Source organism: Salmo salar, chromosome 01 (assembly GCF_965601325.2).
Source record: "Salmo salar chromosome 01, fSalSal1, whole genome shotgun sequence".
NCBI classification, from domain to species: domain Eukaryota; kingdom Metazoa; phylum Chordata; class Actinopteri; order Salmoniformes; family Salmonidae; genus Salmo; species Salmo salar.
Genome location: NC_138291.1, coordinates 16,591,008 through 16,612,899, shown reverse-complemented (window position 1 = coordinate 16,612,899; position 21,892 = coordinate 16,591,008). Strand labels below are relative to the sequence as shown.

The following is a 21,892-nucleotide window of genomic DNA, read 5'->3' as shown; positions in this document are numbered from 1 at the left end:
AAACAGACTCTCGAGTCAGTAAAAAGAGTTGTTAAAAAATAACAAATTGTTTGCTAACTGCACATCACTATAGTCCCCCAGTTGGATTAGTCAATGCCCAGGTGGCATGGAGCCCAGACTGCTCCTGGCCCTGTGGCCCCAGCCGGAGGATGGTCGCTCAGAGGCCCATTCCACCATGCTGAGAGACCTAGCCATGGGCATGGTGGTGGCCCTAGGACAGAAGCTCTCTGGCGCCGGTCTCAAGGGCCCTCCCCTTTTGGCTCCCTTCTCCCGGGCTGCGGACGTCACTACCATCCAGTCGCTTCTGGGGAGAAGGAACTGCTGGAGATGCAAAGTGCAGAATTAATCTGCTCTACAGTGGTGGATGAGGTGCAGAGAATTTTGAAGCCCACGCCGCCAAGTCCCTCCCTGTGGAAAACCTCCTGGGCAAGCTTTTGGTAGGTTTCACAGCCCATCGGCTCAACCTGACCCACATTGCCCCCTCCGCTCGCACGCACTCAGTGAGTCTTGCACTTCATGCAGAGGTTCACGTCATTCTCAATAAAGAAGCTCGTGTCCTCCCCAACGCAGAGGCCATCCTCATCCCTGTGGCAGAAACTTGCCTCATCTTCTACGCAGAGTCTACTGTGATGCCAGTCTCCACCCCAATGACACCAGGCCACGCCTCCTCTGGGCTACAACAGAACACAGAGGCAGAGAAACAGGAAGAGGTAGACAGCAGGGACACCTGCACAGCTCATTCCAGCTCCAAGGACCAATGTGCTATGCAGCACAATCACACCATAACTAACCCGCTACTTAGTCACAAATGGCCTTTGACCCTAAACATATAAAGGTGTGCAGTATTTTGTAGAGAGGGTCACGTGTGTTCTCTGTCTGCAGACTGTTGTAGAGGTAACCAATGCAAAGGGAAGGGATCACTGCTGCTACCTCTCTTTCCTACCAAGGTGCATGAATTGAGGAGCAAACTGAAGCCGAAGCGCGTTGGGTTCTACTTTTAGCAGTAGAGGTAACCAATGACAACCTCGGGTGGAAGAGAAGGACAGAGAGGACGTGAAAGCAGGTGAGTTACACTGACAGAGACCGATGCCTTTAGTCTTGACAGCTTGGTGTAGTAGAGCCCATTAACAGGTCAGTGTTTGTAACCAAAGGCTTTCACCTTCTTGACATTTACAGAGGTTGTTGCCATCTGACCCAAGAAAGGATCAGTCCGTTGGGTTCTCCAAAGGATTTTCAAGCCAGTGTCCTGCTGTGTCTGCACAGATGGAGAGGAGTGAACAAGAAGCAGCTTTAAGTGCTGTACTTCAAGCATTGTACTAGAACTCAACTCTTCACAACTTCACTAATTGGCTACTTTATTAAATTCTTTACTTTTTGCATACATTTGCCTTTATCTTCGACATTTTTTTGTTTTGTTTCTCTCCTCTGTTGTTTGTTATCTGTGCGGTCTTGAACCACTCCAAACAACAGGCTGCACTGAGAATAGTAAAACAAAAAACCCAACCAATCATCGGCTCAGTTTTATTGGACTAGAACAAAAACAACAGTCTCACTTTGCCATGTGTCCCTATTACAAATGTATTAACATAGTACAGTAGTTACATAGGCAAGTACAGTGTAGCTACACACTTTTGCAAATAATAATAACTAATGGATGTACAGTGAACATGAACCAAAGCTCCACTTCATGAAATGAGCCAATTAACTCCTCATCTATTGCGTAGCAACCAAGTCAAACGACCTCATCCCGATCAAGTACAAATGTCTCTTCCACGGAAATAGTTCAGCAGTGTTGTGCCACCAGACACTGAATAAACTGAACTCAACGATGATTGGACTCTTTCACCTGTCAAGAACTCCTTTCAGTGCATGAATGTCTCATTATGCGTTCATATACATATACATATTCATATACCTTTCTGCATCCTTTGATTTTCTCTGTCCCCTATCCTCCAGGCCGGCTCGGTCCTCCCCTCCTGCTCCGTGGCTCGACGACTCACTACGAGCTCACAGAACAGGGCTCCGGGCAGCCGAGCGGAAATGGAGGAAAACTCGCCTCCCTGCGGACCTGGCATCCTTTCACTCCCTCCTCTCTACATTCTCCTCTTCTGTCTCTGCTGCTAAAGCCACTTTCTACCACTCTAAATTCCAAGCATCTGCCTCTAACCCTAGGAAGCTCTTTGCTACCTTCTCCTCCCTCCTGAATCCTCCTCCCCCTCCCCCCCCCCTCCTCCCTCTCTGCAGATGACTTCGTCAACCATTTTGAAAAGAAGGTTGACGATATCCGATCCTCGTTTGCTAAGTCAAACGACACCGCTGGTCCTGCTCACACTGCCCTACCCTGTGCTTTGACCTCTTTCTCCCCTCTCTCTCCAGATGAAATCTCGCGTCTTGTGACGGCCGGCCGCCCAACAACCTGCCCACTTGACCCTATCCCCTCCTCTCTTCTCCAGACCATTTCCGGAGACCTTCTCCCCTACCTCACCTCGCTCATCAACTCATCCTTGACCGCTGGCTACGTCCCTTCCGTCTTCAAGAGAGCGAGAGTTGCACCCCTTCTGAAAAAACCTACACTCGATCCCTCCGATGTCAACAACTACAGACCAGTATCCCTTCTTTCTTTTCTCTCCAAAACTCTTGAACGTGCCGTCCTTGGCCAGCTCTCCTGCTATCTCTCTCAGAATGACCTTCTTGATCCTAATCAGTCAGGTTTCAAGGCTGGGCATTCAACTGAGACTGCTCTTCTCTGTGTCACGGAGGCTCTCCGCACTGCTAAAGCTAACTCTCTCTCCTCTGCTCTCATCCTTCTAGACCTATCTGCTGCCTTTGATATTGTGAACCATCAGATCCTCCTCTCCACCCTCTCCGAGTTGGGTATCTCCGGCCCGGCTCACTCTTGGATTGCGTCCTACCTGACAGGTCGCTCCTACCAGGTGGCGTGGCGAGAATCTGTCTCCGCACCATGCGCTCTCACCACTGGTGTCCCCCAGGGCTCTGTTCTAGGCCCTCTCCTATTCTCGCTATACACCAAGTCACTTGGCTCTGTCATATCCTCACATGGTCTCTCCTATCATTGCTATGCAGACGACACACAATTAATCTTCTCCTTTCCCCCTTCTGATAACCAGGCGGCGAATCGCATCTCTGCATGTCTGTCAGACATATCAGTGTGGATGACGGATCACCAGCTCAAGCTGAACCTCGGCAAGACGGAGCTGCTCTTCCTCCCGGGGAAGGACTGCCCGTTCCATGATCTCGCCATCACGGTTGACAACTCCCTTGTGTCCTCCTCCCAGAGTGCTAAGAACCTTGGCGTGATCCTGGACAACACCCTGTCGTTCTCCACTAACATCAAGGCGGTGACCCAATCCTGTAGGTTCATGCTCTACAACATTCGCAGAGTACGACCCTGCCTCACACAGGAAGCGGCGCAGGTCCTAATCCAGGCACTTGTCATCTCCCGTCTGGATTACTGCAACTCGCTGTTGGCTGGGGTCCCTGCCTGTGCCATTAAACCCCTACAACTCATCCAGAACGCCGCAGCCCGTCTGGTGTTCAACCTTCCCAAGTTCTCTCACGTCACCCCGCTCCTCCGCTCTCTCCACTGGCTTCCAGTTGAAGCTCGCATCCGCTACAAGACCATGGTGATTGCCTACGGAGCTGTGAAGGGAACGGCACCTCCATACCTTCAGGCTCTGATCAGGCCCTACACCCAAACAAGGGCACTGCGTTCATCCACCTCTGGCCTGCTGGCCCCCCTACCTCTGAGGAAGCACAGTTCCCGCTCAGCCCAGTCAAAACTGTTCGCTGCTCTGGTACCCCAATGGTGGAACAAGCTCCCTCACGACGCCAGGACAGCGGAGTCAATCACCACCTTCCGGAGACACCTGAAACCCCACCTCTTTAAGGAATACCTAGGATAGGATAAAGTAATCCTTCTAACCCCCCCCCCCCCCTTAAAAGATTTAGATGCACTATTGTAAAGTGGTTGTTCCACTGGATATCATAAGGTGAATGCACCAATTTGTAAGTCGCTCTGGATAAGAGCGTCTGCTAAATGACTTAAATGTAAATGTAAATGTAATATACACTTGGTTTTGTTCACCCCTCTGTACATGCAAATTAAGCAACTATGCTGTCTGTACTCTATGATACCTGCAATCTTACATCAAACTTCGGCCACAGTCAATCAATCTTTGTCCTACTGTACATGTATCAACAAGGCCAGCAGACTAATACCAGCAGACTAATAGCTTTGTCACTGAATAGGTGTCAGTATCTTCAGATGATCCAGCAAATGAACCCAAGATAGAATGGCTGAGTGAATGTGGCCTGGACTCTGTGGAGGAGGGTCATTTTGTCGTAGACGCTGTAGAAGGACAGAGTTCCTGCATTGTGGTCTAGGTGCACTCCTACTCTGGAAGAGCATGGGACAGGGATATCAGTACTGTGATCATTGTGGATGAAACAGCAGCTGGATGGAGTGCAGTCAAACCTCCAAGACTGATCACTACCCCCAAACAAACACTCGTTACCATCTCCTTTCCTGCTGATTCCTTTATATGAGACAGCTATACGAACCCACTTCCCGCTCCACTCTACCTCCCAGTAGCAGGCTCCAGACAGAGCCTCTCTACACAGCACCTGCTTGAAGAAGGTAAATCTGTCTGAATGATCAGGATATAACTGGACCTTAGAACTAATGGTCACCTTTCTATTTTCCTCAGACAGACACAGGTACTCTTGTGCTGTATTGGGATCCAACATCAGCTGGCAGGAGTCTGAGAAGATGAAAAATAAAGTGATTCAAATCACTTGATTAAAAGTCTGTGTGTGTGTGTGTGTGTGTGTGTGTGTGTGTGTGTGTGTGTGTGTGTGTGTGTGTGTGTGTGTGTGTGTGTGTGTGTGTGTGTGTGTGTGTGTGTGTGCACGCATGCAAGTCCAGGGTTTACTCATGTTCTAAGAACTCCTCTCTAGTCTTGGGCTCAGCAGGGTGGTCAATCTGAACTCGAATCACTGTGGAGACAGACAGGCTAGTAAATACTGTATCACAGGTCCACATTATTCATGTCCACTATCAGACGTTATACAGGTAACTAGAGGGGAGATGGGCTATTACAAGACATGGGAATTGGTTGATGAAATGACCAGCCATTCCATGAGATAAACTTTACCCATATCTATACATTCATTTGGTCCTATCACAAATACATGTCATGCAGTTCTTTTATGTCTAGTAGTATGTAATGCAGTTAGTTTGAGGTATTATTCTATGCAAAATCTTGAAATGCATTTTACCAACCGTCCCCAGATATCTTATCCATTTCCTCCTTGCATATGTCTTGTTGTCGATCTTTCAGTTCAGAGACTTGTGTCTTCAAATGCTTAAAGGAGATAAGGCCTGAGATCCAGGAGAGACACAGAGAGACTGGAAACTCTACAGAAAGAAGGAAAAGTATTGAGAAAGTTAGATGTTAATTTAATACAAGTACATTTAATTGGAAAATTAATCTAAATAGACATTTGGAAATTATTTTGTGAGGTATATCTAAGTTAGTGATGTCACCTGGAGGAAATGGATGTGATCCTCTGTGTGTGAGAGCTGCTCCAGCTCAGCATCTCTCCTCCTCAGCTCAGCGACCTTCTGCTCCAGTTGCTCCAGGAGTCCTTCAGCCCGACTCACTTCAGCCTTCTCCTGGGCTCTGATCAACTCCTTTACCTCAGAGCGTCTTCTCTCAATGGAGCAGATCAGCTCAGTAAAGCTCCTTTCACTGTCCTCCAGTGCTGCCAGTGCAGAGCGCTATTTGGACACACACAAAGAGAGTAGAGGGGTCCATGTCAACCAGCCCATTCACTTAGCTCTCACCAGGACCCCAGACAAACTGGAAATGTATGTATGTATGCATGTACTGTATGCATGTATATATATAATGTAAATATAGATGACCCCAACACTCACCTTCAGAGAGTCCACAACCCGTCTCAGCTCCTGTATCTCCTTCTCTCTATCCTGGATTTTCTTCTGGGATTCCTGATGTTCTCCCCAAACTGTTTCTGCAGAAAAAGAAATCCCATGAAATTAATTTAGCCATTTATTACACCCTACTCTGTATTTCTACAAAAACTCGAAAATTCAAATTTTCCAACTATTTGTATTCAAGCATGCCATGTTTGAAACATGTTATGCCCTGCATGGACTTAATGAGATGCAATGTATTCCTCAAAGACAAATTGAGTCTGAGTCTCACAGTAAGAGGCCAGACACTCTCCCAGTGCAGAAATCACACTCCACATCTCCAGGTCCAACATAATAGTGAGCAGGAGGAGAAGCTTTGAGTTATTCTGTCTTCAGTTTCTCCACCAATTCAGCCATAAGAGTGTTTTTCCAAAGAATGGGCCTGGAGATGAAGCTTTCCTTACACTGGGGGCAGCTGTAGACCTCTTTCGAATCATATTGATCGAAGCAGCTGTTAATACAGCCCATACAGTAGCTGTGTCCACAAGCAATAGTCGCTGGATTCTTCAGTAGATCCAGACAGATAGAACAACTGATCAAGTCCATAGCCTCTGTCATTTTCAAACACACACCAACAAACAGCAAGAGTACCAGATAGCTTTAAATTTCGTTTTCCTTCAAATGTTTCTTCAAAGGAGTAGGAGTGGCTTGTGTTCTGTCAACGGTGGCTTCATGATTCTGTTTGTGAACTCAGATTTAGATACCAGTTCTGGCCAGCAGAGGGCACAAGACGCCCGTCACAGTCAGAGATTATCAGAAGATATTTGTGAATTTGTTTAGCTCCCAAGATGTAGTGGAAATCGTGAAATCTGTTACTGTGTGAATTAAATTGTCATGCTTGGATTGTTTCATGAGTTCATAAAGAGCTACGCATTTTTAAAGGTTTTAATTGCACTGTAAGTGCTATGGATTTAGTTACAGGGGAACTTTTATTTTTGTTCGTCAGACTGCAGATTGTTCAAAGAGGAGCGACACAGGGTGCGCTTCTATTATTTACATTTAGTTGATTAGAATCTGGGTGTTTTCCTGTCTTTTATTAACTAGCAAATTGCAAAGAAATGTTAATTCAGGTTGAGCGTGAGTTTCTGCTTGAATTTGGTTAAAAGGACGATACATTTTTTGTTAATTCTTTGAGAATTTGTTTGCAATATCTCACACAGTTTTTTCTCTTAGATATTATTCTGAATTGAAGACATGTTGTTTTACTCTGAGTAGTATGTAATGTATCATGTAATACTATTAGTTGAATTGAGAAATCGAATTTCGTTTTTACGGTAGCTCTTCCAAACGTTGGTCGCTAGGATTATCTATTTTATTTCACTAGGCAAGTCAGTTAAGAACACTAGTGTCTAGCGGGTTAACTGCCTTGTTCAGGGACAGAACGACAGAGTTTTACCTTACAGCTCTAGCAACCTTTCAGTTACTGGCCCAACGCTAAATCATTGCATAACGGTGCAATGTTCATTAAAGTCATAGCCTACTAAGTGGTGACGCAAGGCTCGCTACCATGACCAAATCCTAGAGACGCAGATATTGGAGTCAGATTGATAAATGTCGTTTATTATTATATTCAACATAATTTCTACATAATGGTTGGATAATTTCCATCCACCTACAGTAATATTTGCATAATTGTTAAGGAACTACACCGTTGCATGTTTAATGAAAATCACTGTATACTACCTGAGGATCTCACAACAAAACAGATTTCAGTTGAAATGTGTTAAGATATTTAGGAAAAAGTCAGCCTGCAACTTCAGTCATGCATGTCAGAACTCCACTGTCAAGGGACAGCTTTGCACACTCTTGGCATTCTCCCAATCAGCTTCATGAGGTAGTCACCTGGAATGCATTTCAATTAACACGTGTGCCTTGTTAAAAGTTAATTTGTGGAATTTCTTTCCTTCTGAATGCGTTTGAGACAATCATTTGTGTTGTGACAAGGTAGGGGTGGTATACAGAAGATAGCCCTATTTGGTAAAATACCAAGTTCATATTATGGCAAGAACAGCTCAAATAAGCAATGAGAAATGACAGTCCATCATTCTTTAAGACATGAAGTTCAGTTGATACGGAAAATGTCAAGAACTTTGAAAGTTTCTTCAAGTGCAGTCGCAAAAACCATAAAGCGCTATGATGAAACTGGCTCTCATGAGGACCACCACAGGAAAGGAAGACCCAGAGTTACCTCTGCTGCAGAGGATAAGTTCAGAGTTAGCAGCCTCAGATTACAGGCCAAATAAATGCTTCACAGAGTTCAAATAACTGACACATTTCAACATCAACTGTTCAGAGGAGACTGCCTGAATCAGGCCTTCATGGTCGAATTGCTGCAAAGAAACCACTACTAAAGGACACCAATAATAAGAAGAGACTTGCTTGGGCCAAGAAACACGAGCAATGGACATTAGACCGGTGGAAATCTGTCCTTTGGTCTGATGAGTCCAAATTTGAGATTTTTGGTTCCAACCGCTCTGTCTTTGTGAGACGCAGAGTAGGTAAACGGATGATCTCCGTATGTGTGGTTCCCACTGTGAAGCATGGAGGAGGAGGTGTGATGGTGTGGGGGTGATTTGCTGATGACACTGTCTGGGATTTATTTAGAATTCAAGGCACACTTAACCAGCATGGCTACCACAGCATTCTGCATCAATAAGCTATCCCATCTGGTTTGTGCTTAGTGGGACTACCATTTGTTTTCAACAGGATAACGACCCAAAACATACCTCCAGGCTGTGTAAGGGCTATTTGACCAAGGAGAGTGATGGAATGCTGCATCAGATGACCTGGCCTCCCCAATCATCCGACCTCAACCCAATTGAGATGGTTTGGGATGAGTTAGACTGCAGAGTCAAGGAAAAGCAGCCAACAAGTGCTCAGAATATGTTGGAACTCCTTCAAGACTATTGGAAAAGCATTCCAAGTGAAGTTGCTGGAGAGGATGCAAAGAGTGTGCAAAGCTGTCAAAGGCAAAGGGTGGCTACTTTGAAGAATCTCAAATATAAAATATATTTTGACTTGTTTAACACTTTTTTGGTTACTACATGATTGCATGTATGTTATTTCATAGTTTTGATGTCTTCACTATTATTCTACAATGTAGAAAATAGTACAAATAAAGAAAAACCCTTGAATGAGTAGGTGTGTCCAAACTTTTAACTGGTACTGTAAGTATTCACACCCCTGAGTCAATACATGTTAGAATCACCTTTCACAGCAATTACAGCTGTGAGTATTTTGGGGTATGTCTCTAAGAGCTTTGTACACCTGGATTGTATAATATGTGCACATGATTCTATTTTCATTCTTCAAGCTCTGTCAAGTTGTTTGTTGATCATTGCTAGACAGCCATTTTCAAGTCTTGCCATAGATTTTCAAGCCAATTTAAGTCAAAACTGTAACTAGGCCACTCAGGAACATTCAATGTCATCTTGGTAAGCAACTCCAGTTTATATTTGGCCTTGTGTTTTAGGTTATTGTTCTGCTGAAAGTTAAATTTGTCTCCCAGTGTCTGTTGGAATGCAGACTGAAACAGGTTTTCCTCTAGGATTTTGCCTGTGCTTAGCTCTATTCCGTTTATTTTTATCCTAAAAAACTCCCTTTCCAATGACAAGCATACCCATTAGATGATGCAGCCACCACCATGCTTGAAAATATGTGGTACTCAGTGATGTGTTGTGTTGGATTTGCCCCAAACATAACACTTTGTATTCAGGGAATAAAGTTAATTCCTTTCCCACATATTTTGCAGTTTTTCTTTAGTGCCTTATTGCAAACAGGATGCATGTTTTGGAATATTTTTTATTCTGTACAAATATCCTTATTTTCACTGTGTTTTAGGCCACTAGATGCAAATCACACACTTAGTCTGTAGCTTACACTCAAATACACTGCACTGAACATAGGCAGAGACCTAGCCAATGAATGTGAACGTTCAATTTAGCTTCATTATATCCTTACCTCACAGAAATACAAATGTATGGTTTACCTCGCAGCAAGCATGCCAGAGCCAAAACAGATTGCGAAGAGATAAATGAGAGCATTTTCTTAATCAGTTTTGGCAAGGGAATAGTTTCATATGGTAATCCAAATACGTTCAACCAAACCCAATGGGACAACAAATGCTTCAACTGCTGATATACTGTAACAATATTTCCCTCATACTGTAACACTGTAAAATATAATGCACACTGTAACATTGTAATAGTTTTTGTAACACTGTGCCAGATCGTTTTGCATGACCCGGTGCAAGTGGTGTAAAGTACTTAAGTAAAAATACTTTGAAGTACTACTTAATTAGTTTTTGGGGGTATCTGTACTTTACTATTTATATTTTTGACAACTTTTACTTTTACTTCACTACATTCCTAATGAAAATGATGTACATTTTACTCCATACATTTTCCCTGACACCCAAAAGAACTCGTTACATTTTGACTGCTTAGCAGGACAGAAAATGGTCCAATTTGCAGATTTATCAAGAGAACATCCCTGGTCATCCCTACTGTCACTCATCTGGTGGAATCACTAAACACAAATGCTTTGTTTTTAAATGATGTCTGAATGTTGGAGTGTGAGCCTGGCTATCCGTAAATAAAATTAAAATAGTGTCGTCTGGTTTGCTTAATATATGGAATTTAAAATGTACTTTTGATACTTAAGTATATTTAAAACCAAATACTTTTAGACTTTTAATCAAGTAGTATTTTACTGGAGTGATTTTCTATTAAGTTATCTTTACTTTTACTCAAGTATGAGAATTTAGTACTTTTTCCACCACTGCCCGGTGCCCCGGGTGGATGGAGTTTGCACATTTGAGACATTTCCTAGTGTCCATTTCCTGGTTGCTAAATTTCAAAAAATTCACCCAATTTCAGTTTATGTAAAAATCAGTCATTGTATAGAGAATCCTTGTACCATCTAAACCGCTGTGAAATATATTTTCCATAGCCAAAAATGGTGTATTTGTACAAAATCAACGTGAAAGATGCAAAAACAAAACTTAAGAACGGGAAGCATAGAAATAGCTTATAGAGAACAGATCTACCGCTTTTTAGACTTGCTTTCAGTGAGAATGACAGATCTATAACACACATTTGTTTATGAATTTGGTTGGGTTGCCCAAAAAGTTAAATATTGTAGCTTTAAGTAAAATCTCCACCCACCCTGGGCACCAGGCCATGCAAAACATTGCTGAACGTTCATCCTTATGTCAGAACATGGGCTTATGTCGCATTCAAATCAACTGGGAACTTGTAAATCTCTGATTTCCGAGCGTTCAAGATAACTGGGAACTCTGGAAAAAACTAACTCAGAGTGGGAAAAATAGTTTTGAACGTTCATCCAACTCGAAAGAGTTGAGCCCCAACTTTCCGACCTGAAGATCCTAATGTCATGATTTTACCTTTTCTCGAGTTCCCAGTTGTTTTGAACGCGGCACGGGACCTCGGTAAAAAACGATGTCAAATAATGACGTCAGTGATCTTTAGGTTGGAAAGTCAGAGCTCTAGAAAGATGCCAGAGTTACCGACTTGAAATTCCGAGTTGGTTGGCCGTTCAAAACTATTTTTCCTGTCAGAGTTAGTATTTTTCGAGTTCCCAGTTGTCTTGAATGCTTGGAAGTCAGAGATTTTCCAGTTCTGACATAAGCCCATGTTCTGATGTAAGGATGAACGTTCAGCAACATTTTGCATGGCCTGGTGCCCTGGGTTGGCAACGCATTCAAAACATGCCGTGTTCAAAACAACAGGGAGGTCAAATCATGACGAGGTCAAATCATGACCTTAAGTGATCTTCAGGTCGGAAAGTTGGAGCTCTAGAAAAAGGCCAGAGTTCCTGAGTTGGAATTCTGAATTGGATGACTTTTCAAATAAACATTTCACAGTCAGAGCTAATTTTTTCAGAGTTCCCAGTTATTTTGAACACATTGAAGTGGGAATTCTGAGATTTCCGAGTTCCCATTTCCGAGTTCCTAGTTGATATGTACATGGTACCAGTTGTCTTGAATATGGTGCTTTCATGACAACCGTGAACTCCGAAAATAACTAGGTCAAATCATGACAGTGATCTTTAGGTCAGTGACCTTCAGGTTGGATGACTGTTCAAAACGATTTTTTCCCTAAAGTTCCCAGTTGTCTTGAACGCATAGCACTAAAGTCGGAGATTTCAGAGTTCGAGTTGTTTTGAATGCGACATTTTTCTTTTCCAAGTGGAATGCAATATATGTACATGGGAGGAGTCCACGTGAGACACAGTCGACTTCAAATTTGATTCGTTTGTGAAAATGTACATAATATTTTCTGTGCCATCCACATACATCTGATTGGTCACTTGAAATCCCATTCTCCATACAATAGGCTGAGACATGTCATGGAGGGGGGGCTCGGAATATATCCCTCCGCCCACACTGTCTTTGTTGTCGTTGGTGCTGTTTGATATGTGCTGAAGATTTTGGTGGCGCTGTAACACGGGTGACAACCATCGAGCCTGGTAGCCCGTCGCAACGGCAACAGCAGTTTTTCAACGGAGGAGAGTGTATCTGCGACGGCGAAGGGGAGCAAGGATTCACGGCCTCAATAATGGCTACTGAAACCACATCGTCTTGCACTGGCTCCAATTTACTGCAGCCGATAAGCGAGATAATCAATCTTCCTCTAGACCAGGTAAAATTGTTATTTTTGAATTGATTATCTACTTGGCTTTGGTTTACTACTGTATGTTAACTGGTTTCATTAGTGATGCAGAGATTAGCGTGCAGGCTAAAATAACCTGATTGAATGCGGTCTTAATCAGAAAGTCAGAGACGTCATTCGCTAGATTGTTGCATTATTGTAAAAATGTTTTTAGGCCTACTAGATACTAATACTTTTACATTTTCGAAACGGTTGGAGAATTTTAACTTCAGTTTCTCGTGCCTTACTGAATTGTTTGTATTGTGAACTGTAGAATGTATTAGGCCTAACACTTGCTTAGTGAAAGTTCCATTCATTCAACACTATTTCCACCTAGGCTGCGCCACTGTTGCAAAACTTATAGGCCTATACTACCACCAATCGTTTTTTTTTCTTCACACAAAGCGGTCTACATTGACATCTTCTCAAGCGAGTAATTTGTCATCCCTTTAATCAATTAAATTGATACCAGTGTCTCTCCTAGCTAATCGCTTATTATTTAATGCGATTAGACTAGCCTACCACAATCAGTGTCCCGCTGTGTGTGACGTAGCCCACCAGTTGTGTAACAAGGTGTGGTCCATTGATAACTATTGCATATCGAGAGGGGTCGATTTGACGTTAGCCTACTAATGCTTGTATTCTAATCACATTTCCGTTTATCACACACACACAGCGGACTTTGTTAATCCTCTGCTGTGTCACTGTGAGACTTCTGCAATCATATCAAACTGTATCTTCCAGAGATCCCCAGGGGTTGTGTACAGCAGTATATGAAAAAACAGTTTGTCCCTCCAAATGTGATGGGGACAGTAACCCAATACTGTTTTAAATCTCAATATATACACTCAACCTCGTGTCCCTTTGCTATCACTGAATTGCCCCCTACAACAGAGTAGGGCTGGCCGGTATATCGTATTTTACTATATACCAGTATTGATGCATGGATAGGATTGGGTTTTAACTTTACCTTCTATAATGGTATTTAAATGTTTGGTTTCTTAAATGGGATACGCAAGTACTGCCCGTGTAATGTCCGTTTTTATAGTTAACTCGTTTGCTAGTTGAGTCGTATTTCTCCCAGCTGCTGCATGCCTGTACTCAGACCAAGCCCTGCCCCTCAAGGAGAGAGCGGTTGCTCCACCACGGAGTCACGAACACTTTCTTACTGTTCACTCTGCGGTCTCCACGGTCAGATAGATGCAGTACGGTGTTGGTGACAACGATGCTGCTTTCCACAAGCGTTCAATAATTACTATTCGTTTGTGTATCTTGCTGTCGGCAAACTACTGTCTGCTAGTTTGTCTTTTCTTAGCAAGTTGTGGCTAAAATACATCTTGTTAGCCGCTAATGCTAATCGCTAGCTATCTTGCTAAATGTTACAAGAGTCGGCGCAAACAGAAGGCTAAAACAGCCTGGTGCTGGTGTAGGCCTAGATATCCTACCATTGCACAAACATGCCTATCTTAGATAAGAGAGGAATAGGTGAATCATGAATATGTTACTACTTCGATGAGGTTTAACGGTGGTTGGTATCCAATAAGTAGTCCATCATTGTAAATAATAATGTGTTCTTAACTGACTTGCCTAGTTAAATAAAGGTTATATTTAAAATAAATGTACCGCCACCTACTAGACTGGAGTATAACTCCCTTATACTTAAAAAAAATAAACAAATACCCTTACTCAAATATCCTACCCTCACTAAAAATCCACCACCCTACTCCACTATTTAAATCTATGTAGTCCTACCTCAGGCCAACCGCCTGAAAGGATGGGACACCACCACTCAACACAACCTGTAACTCTTCTGACATCAAGTCTCCTACACCCAAATACCTCTGCAGCGCACCTCAACCAACATTTTCTGCAACTTAGATTCCATCCCTGCAGTACAGTTAATAGCCATTACTATAAACGCTGACAACTTCTGCACTACTCTAACCCTGGAAACCTCAACCTGCTTCTCACACCGGACATTTCTGAACCCTAGGCGCATCGGCACCCCTACAATTAACACATACCACTACTTTTCCCAATGCTACACATTCCTTTGTCTCATGCCCTTCTACATACTTCTCACACCTAGGAACCTCCCTCATACACACTGCTGCCTTGCCTAATGCCCATATGCTTGACACCTGTAACAACGTAATGTATTTGGCACAAAAAGCTCATACAGGATAACTTGCATTCGGAAAGTATTCATACCCCTCGACTTTTTCCACATTTTTTTTTATCCTTATTCTAAAATGTATTTGCTCCCCCCCCCCCCCCCTTATCAATCTACACACAATTCCCCTGTCTTTGATCAGGCATACAGCTCACTCTGCTTACACTTTCTACCATTATTCTTTAACAAACCATCTCCCTTCTCCCCCACTTTTAACTGATTTCAAGTTCACCCTCTTACTCCCTCTCTCTCTTCTACCTCCTCTGCCTCTCTCTTTTTCCCGCCATTCCTCCTCCGTATTCCAAGTATACGTCTCCTAATGATAATACTGCACTTGTTCGGACATACATCTTGTTCTTGCCCTCTCAAGGGACGCCGTTTCCTTATCTCCAGCTCAACCAGACACAACAACGCGTCCCTTCCACCCATCCATGAATATGTTAGCTAGCTACACGAGGTAAGAAAAACAGCATGAAATGTAGCATCAAATTAGGGTCCCCTGGAAACATTGACCAACATTTGGTTCCTACCCTGTCAATAATTCCTTCCTGGCTTATTCATTCTATGTTATGTCGAACTTTAATGTGCTGCCCACTATATTCCAACAGTTAAACAATTAACTAGGCGTTGCTTTTTTTGCCCATATCATGCAGCCCTGCGTAGCACAGTGTGTAAATTATATTTTAAAAAGTGTAGGAAATGAACAGTATCAATCAAACAAAATGGAGGAAGCCGCATTTGAAATCACTTATTTGTTGCCACATAACTACTCATAAAGCATATATAGAACTTGTATTATTCAAAAACATAAAATAACATAAATAATATTGTGATATGTCCATATCGCCCAGCCATACAACATAGCAGCTGTGGGAGAATGTATTCTATCATAAATTGGGGCAAATCTTTTAGCTTCTGTTTCATCCATATTGACACTGCTTGTTTGCATTCTCCTTTTATGCTACCAGACCTCTGATGAAAGACCGATGGACGACATGTTCGCAACCACCTGCAATTCATGCCTGTATTCTTAACATCTCCTCATTTTACATTTGAGTCATTTAGCAGAAGCTCTAATCCAGAGCGATTTACAGGAGCAATTAGGGTTGAGTGCATTGCTCAAGGGCACATCAACCAGATTTTTCACCTAGTTGGCTCTGGGATTTGAAAGAGCGACCTTTCATTTACCGACCCAACGCGCTTAACTGCTTAGATGCCTGCCGCCCCTCTTATCTCTGGATTGCATATTTACAAAATGTGGAAGAGTATTCTGCTCGAAATCACTTTAATCTCAGTCCCACTCAGCAGGGAGAAAAAGGATAAATAGCATGGGCAGGGATCTGCCATCAGATTGTCCACATCAGGTGAAGAGTTTGGCCATTGTGGTTTAAACAATAACGCAAGATATCATTACATGGAATACAGGTAGCAACATAGTGTCCAGCTCTAAAGTTGACTGGTGACTGGTGGTCTATATTACCTCAGCTGTCTATGGCTCAAGTAGCTCTAAATTAAATGTAGTCACCTCCAAAATGATTGGCCCCTCAATAAAGATGAGCAAAACATTTTATACTGATACAATTACTCAGAGCAAGACATTTTCTTAGACCATTCCTCCATACAGATCTTTCCAGATCCTTCATATACTTTGGTCTGCGATTATGGACTGCCCTCTTCAATTCAAACCACATGTTTTCAATGGGGTTCAAGTCCAGAGACTGAGATGTCCATTGCAAAATGTTGATATTGTGATCATTTAACCATTCCTTTGTGGACTTGATGTGTGCTTGGGGTCATTGTTTTGCTGGAAGAGCCACTTGTGGCCAAGTTTCAGCCTCCTGGCAGAGGCACACAGGTTTTTGGCTAAAATGTCATGGTACTTGGTAGAGTTCATGACGCTGTTGTCCTTAACAAGAGCCCTAGGACCAGTGGAAGCAAAACAACCCCATAATATAAAATATCCACCACCATATTTTACAGTAGGTATGAGGTTATTTTCTGCACATGTATCCATCTTTTGACGACAAACCCACCGCTGGTGTGTGTGACCAGTCTCCGCCGAAAAGCATCCCCATAGCATGATGCTGCCACAGCCATGCTTCTCGGTAGGGATGGTGTTAGACGGGTGATGAGCTGTGCCTGGCTTTCTCCCGACAGAGCGCTTTGCATTCAGGCCAAAGAGTAAAATGTTTATCCCATCAGACCACAGAATCTTTTGCCTTATGCTCTGAGTCTTTCACGTGCGTTTTTGCAAACTCCAGGCATGCTGTCATGAGTTTAAAAAAAAAATGTATTTATTTTTTATTCTCAGGAGTGGCCACTCTCCCATAAAGCCCAGATTGGTAAAGTGCTGTAGACTGTCCTTCTTGCAGGTTCTCCCAGCTCAGCCAATGAACCCTTGTTCTTTCATAGTGGGCATTGGGTTCTTGGTCACCTCCATGACCAAGGTCCTTCTTGCCCGGAGGCTCAGTTTGGTCAGATGGCCAGCTCTAATCAGTCTGGGTAGTTCCATATGTTTTCCTTTCCCAATGATGGACACCACTGCTCTTGGAAACTTTAAACAATCTTGAAATTGTTTTAAATTCATTACGACTCTGTCTTGGAGATCTATGGACCGTTCCTTGGACTTAATGGTATTTTTTTATTTAACTAGGCAAGTCCGTTAAGAACAAATTCTTATTTACGTTGACGGCCTACCACGGCCAAACCCTCCCCTAACCCGGACGACGCTGGGCCAATTGTGCGCTGCCCTATTGTACTCCTGATCACGGCCGGTTGTGATTCAGGCCAGGAGCAAACCAGGGTCTGTAGTGATGAAATCAAATGTATTTATATAGCCCTTCTTAGATCAGCTGATGGCTCAAAGTGCTGTACAGAAACCCAACCTAAAACCCCAAACGGCAAGCAATGCAGGTGTAGAAGCACGGTGGCTAGGAAAAACTCCCTAGAAAGGCCAGAACCTAGGAAGAAACCTAGAGAGGAACCAGGCTGTGAGTGGTGGCCAGCCCTCTTCTGGCTGTGCCAGGTGGAGATTATAACAGAACATGGCCAAGATGTTCAAATGTTTATAAATGACCAGCAAGGTCTTATTATTATTATTATTATTATTATTATTATTATCACAGTAGTTGTCGAGGGTGCAACAGGTCAGCACCGCTCCTGCTGTCTCTAGAGAGTTGAAAATAGCAGGTCTGGGACAGGTAGCACGTCCGGTGATGCCTGCGATGCAGTGCCTTAGACCACTGTGCCACTCTGGAGCCCTGAGTGTAGTGTAGTTTCTGACATGGACTATCAACTGTGGGACCTTTTTTATATAGACTGGTGTGTTTTTCTAAATCATGTCCAAACAATCGAATTGGCCACAGGTGTACTCCAATCAAGTTGGAGTCTCAAGGAAATTGAATGTACCAGAGTTCCATTTGGAGTGTCATGGCGAGGGGTATGAGGACTTATGTCAATTAGATATTTATGTATTTAATTTTAAATAAATATGACAACATTTCTGAAAACATGTATCCACTTTCTCATTATGTATTGTGGGGGGGAGGAGTCTATCTAGGCTAATCCATTTTGAATTCAGGCTGTAACACAACAATGTGGAATAAGTCAAGGGGTATGAGTACTTTCTGAAGGCACTATCAGTCTTATGGTTTCTACTTCACTTGTATGAGTTTCTGCCATTTGTTGATGGCATGTTTCAGAACGCCCTATACAGCAAGTACAGGAAGTTAGATTTAGTTTAGATGCGCTTTACTCTTTTTATATGTGCATGTAAATATGAAGGGGCTGGTGGTTTGAAGTTTACGAGAGCCTTTTGCTTTACCAACTGAACTTTAGCAATTACTCATATTAGCAAACTTATTTTCATTTCAAACGTAAAATCTCTCTAGTATAGGCTACTTATCGTGATGAGTAAGTGTTCATTTTCTGGATGGTAAAACATTTTTCAGTGTATAGAAAAGATAATGGTGCTATACATTTTTAAATAAGATCATCTTTGATAACTGACAATCACCTAAATAAAAACTTGACCGTCAGGGAGAATCTAAAATTCCAAATTGTCATTGTGTGGGAGCCCCCATTGATTTTATGTTTGAGTCACTCCAATATCACAAGAACAAGGCATAAGCAATGGAAAAATGTGTAGCATAGTAGGAAATTGACTTTAAAACGGCAAACTGTTTCTGCGGCCAAGAGGGCCTCTAAAACCGTGCTATTGGCCACGCCCACTACTAGCTTCGCTACCAATGTGTTAGTTCTGTAATGGGGGCAGTGTAATCTGAGCAGGCCCTAGCCAGCTCCCCTCCCTGCTTTCTTGGTGTAGGCCTACTGTGAAATTGGCTCTCCACATGATATACTTCTGTACCACACCCCTTTCACCCACACTGAGGCAAGCTTGTGTGGGTGGGACTTGTTATAGCATGCCTGCAGGTTGACATACTCTTGGTCATGTGATCACCTGTCTGGCTTTAAAGGAAGTCTTTGGTCTAGCTTGTCATGCTGAGAAGTTCTTATTAGGATAGGTTGTTCAACATAATTAGCCTAGTTCTATGGTTAGTCAAACTAATAGCCTAGGGGTTTCTCATAGGCCCATTGGCATTACGATGAGTCACTGCACAAGTGTTCATCCTGTGTAACATACCATTGACCGTTGCCTGGGGGCCAGGAGTGGCCCATGTGTGTCACTGGAATTCCAGATTTGCAATCATGTATTGCTGCTCTATAATGACATGTTCTGGCAACACTGTTATTTGACCACATGCCTAATCCCGTGCTGTGACTTAAATAGCGTTTATAATCCAAACCCTGCATTCCTTAATAGGGTCATTATTGTTGTGGTTTCATCTTTTTCCATATTAGTCCATCTGCTGTTATAACTGGTGCAAATAGCATTAGTGTGGAATTGTAAAAAACAAAAAAAAACATGTTTTAAAGAAAGCTGTGTCTGGTGGTGAATGCACTATCTTTAGAATGACGTATGTTATAGTAAACGGCATGGCTTGGCTGAGTCGGGCCTCTTCATCTTTGTCAAACATCAGCATGACTACGTTCCAATTAGAGAGGGAGAGAAGGAAACACTCCCAGAGTAATATTTAGTTTGTCGTGTGAAAATCATTGGTGTCGTGACATTTTTCTAAGCAACAGCTGAACTGAATGTGTCAATGTCACACAGCAAAGTACATAGATCACTATATTTGGTAACTCGACAGCATTTCTTATAATAAATTATGCTAATAGTAAATGACAAAGTTCTATTTTTCCTCTTTATTAACCCTTCCATGTCCCTCCTTGAAAGTTAACATGATAGGAGAAAGTAGTGGACACTGAGGCCCTTAACCACACTACAATGCCAGACTTAAAGGCTTTTTGTAAACTCTCATATGACGCAGAGCAACCTGTTGTTACAATGAAGTCGTAAGCCTCAGCAGAACGCCAATGCTCTAAGGCAGTGGTTTACTCTGAGTGCTTCATATCATCTCACTGCTCAGCCTGAACTTGTTGCAGCTCTGGGACTTTTCCTCTGGAGAAAAGGATACATTGTATGTTCAAAGCATTCACTAATGCTGAACTCTGTGATTTTATTGGAATACAGTTTGTTACATGCACATAATGTGATTGTTGTGGATAGTCAGGGTAATATAATAGTTTGTTTAAAACATTTCTATGCTTTGCAAGAAGTACGATTTCCCTAATAATCCTGTTTACATGGACACATCTGAAATCAGGCTACTGATGGGCCTTTTGATAAATGCAGAAAATTGCCAATCAAAATAAACATTCTACCACGGTGACCATGTTATTTCTGTCAAGACTTTTTAATTCGGACATATAAAGTTTGTATGTGAAAACTATAAGATACATACTTAGTGAAGGGAGTTCAGAAAAACCCACGAGTAAGAGGGAGGCTTGCGCTACCTGGTGCTGGCACACACGTAGCTCATATACACCGCTGTAATGCTTAATAACCTCTTACATGTCCTAGTCATGGGAAATGTTGCTCAGAAAACTAGCTATTTTAATCGATGTATGCTTACTTCAATTATGACTTCCGTTTTAAGATCAGCAAAGCAAGGTGTTGACATGACTAATGCCGTACTTGGCCTTCTGCCATAATCAGTTTATCAAATTATTAGTGTGCATGTAAAAGTTGTCAGTATGTGGTTTTATTTCTCCATGTCTGTAAGACAATCCTTCTCTCGTTGCTGCTGCGCTTTCCATGGGCCTGCTGTGTTGTCACCTCCCTCTGTGGTTTATAATGAAGGCTGGTTGCTAGCACCCTAGTGATGACTCAGTAATGGAGGTAGGCTGGTTGCTAGCACCCTAGTGATGGCTCAGTAATGGAGGTAGGCTGGTTGCTAGCACCCTAGTGATGGCTCAGTAATGGAGGTAGGCTGGTTGCTAGCACCCTAGTGATGACTCAGTAATGGAGGTAGGCTGGTTGCTAGCACCCTAGTGATGACTCAGTAATGGAGGAAGGCTCGTTGCTAGCCCCCGAGTGATGGCTCAGTAATGGAGGAAGGCTGGTTGCTAGCACCCTAGTGATGACTCAGTAATGGAGGAAGGCTGGTTGCTAGCACCCTAGTGATGGCTCTGTAATGGAGGAAGGCTGGTTGCTAGCACCCGAGTGATGACTCAGTAATGGAGGAAGGCTGGTTGCTAGCACCCTAGTGATGGCTCAGTAATGGAGGTAGGCTGGTTGCTAGCACCCTAGTGATGGCTCAGTAATGGAGGAAGGCTGGTTGCTAGCACCCTAGTGATGGCTCAGTAATGGAGGAAGGCTGGTTGCTAGCACCCTAGTGATGGCTCAGTAATGGAGGAAGGCTGGTTGCTAGCACCCTAGTGATGGCTCAGTAATGGAGGTAGGCTGGTTGCTAGCACCCTAGTGATGGCTCAGTAATGGAGGAAGGCTGGTTGCTAGCCCCCTAGTGATGGCTCAATACTGGAGGTAGGCTGGTTGCTAGCCCCCTAGTGATAGCTCTGTAATGGAGGAACGCTTGTTGTGGTTGCTAGTCCCTAGCCCCATAGTAATAG

General features: G+C 43.1%; 1 protein-coding gene and 1 pseudogene across 1 annotated transcript in view; one reads left to right on the top strand and one right to left on the bottom strand.

Moving 5' to 3' along the window:
- Positions 1-3,978: 3,978 nt before the first annotated feature.
- On the bottom strand, positions 3,979-6,309 carry LOC106565919 (tripartite motif-containing protein 16-like; annotated as a pseudogene).
- A 6,108-nt stretch (positions 6,310-12,417) lies between these two features.
- Positions 12,418-21,892, top strand: part of LOC106566507 (membrane-bound glycerophospholipid O-acyltransferase 2) — a 92,181-nt gene continuing 82,706 nt past the window's right edge. The window contains exon 1 of the mRNA XM_014134629.3: positions 12,418-12,678. Coding sequence (XP_013990104.1) covers positions 12,595-12,678 — 84 coding nt within the window. The 5' untranslated portion in view covers positions 12,418-12,594. The remainder of the gene's footprint in view (positions 12,679-21,892) is intronic.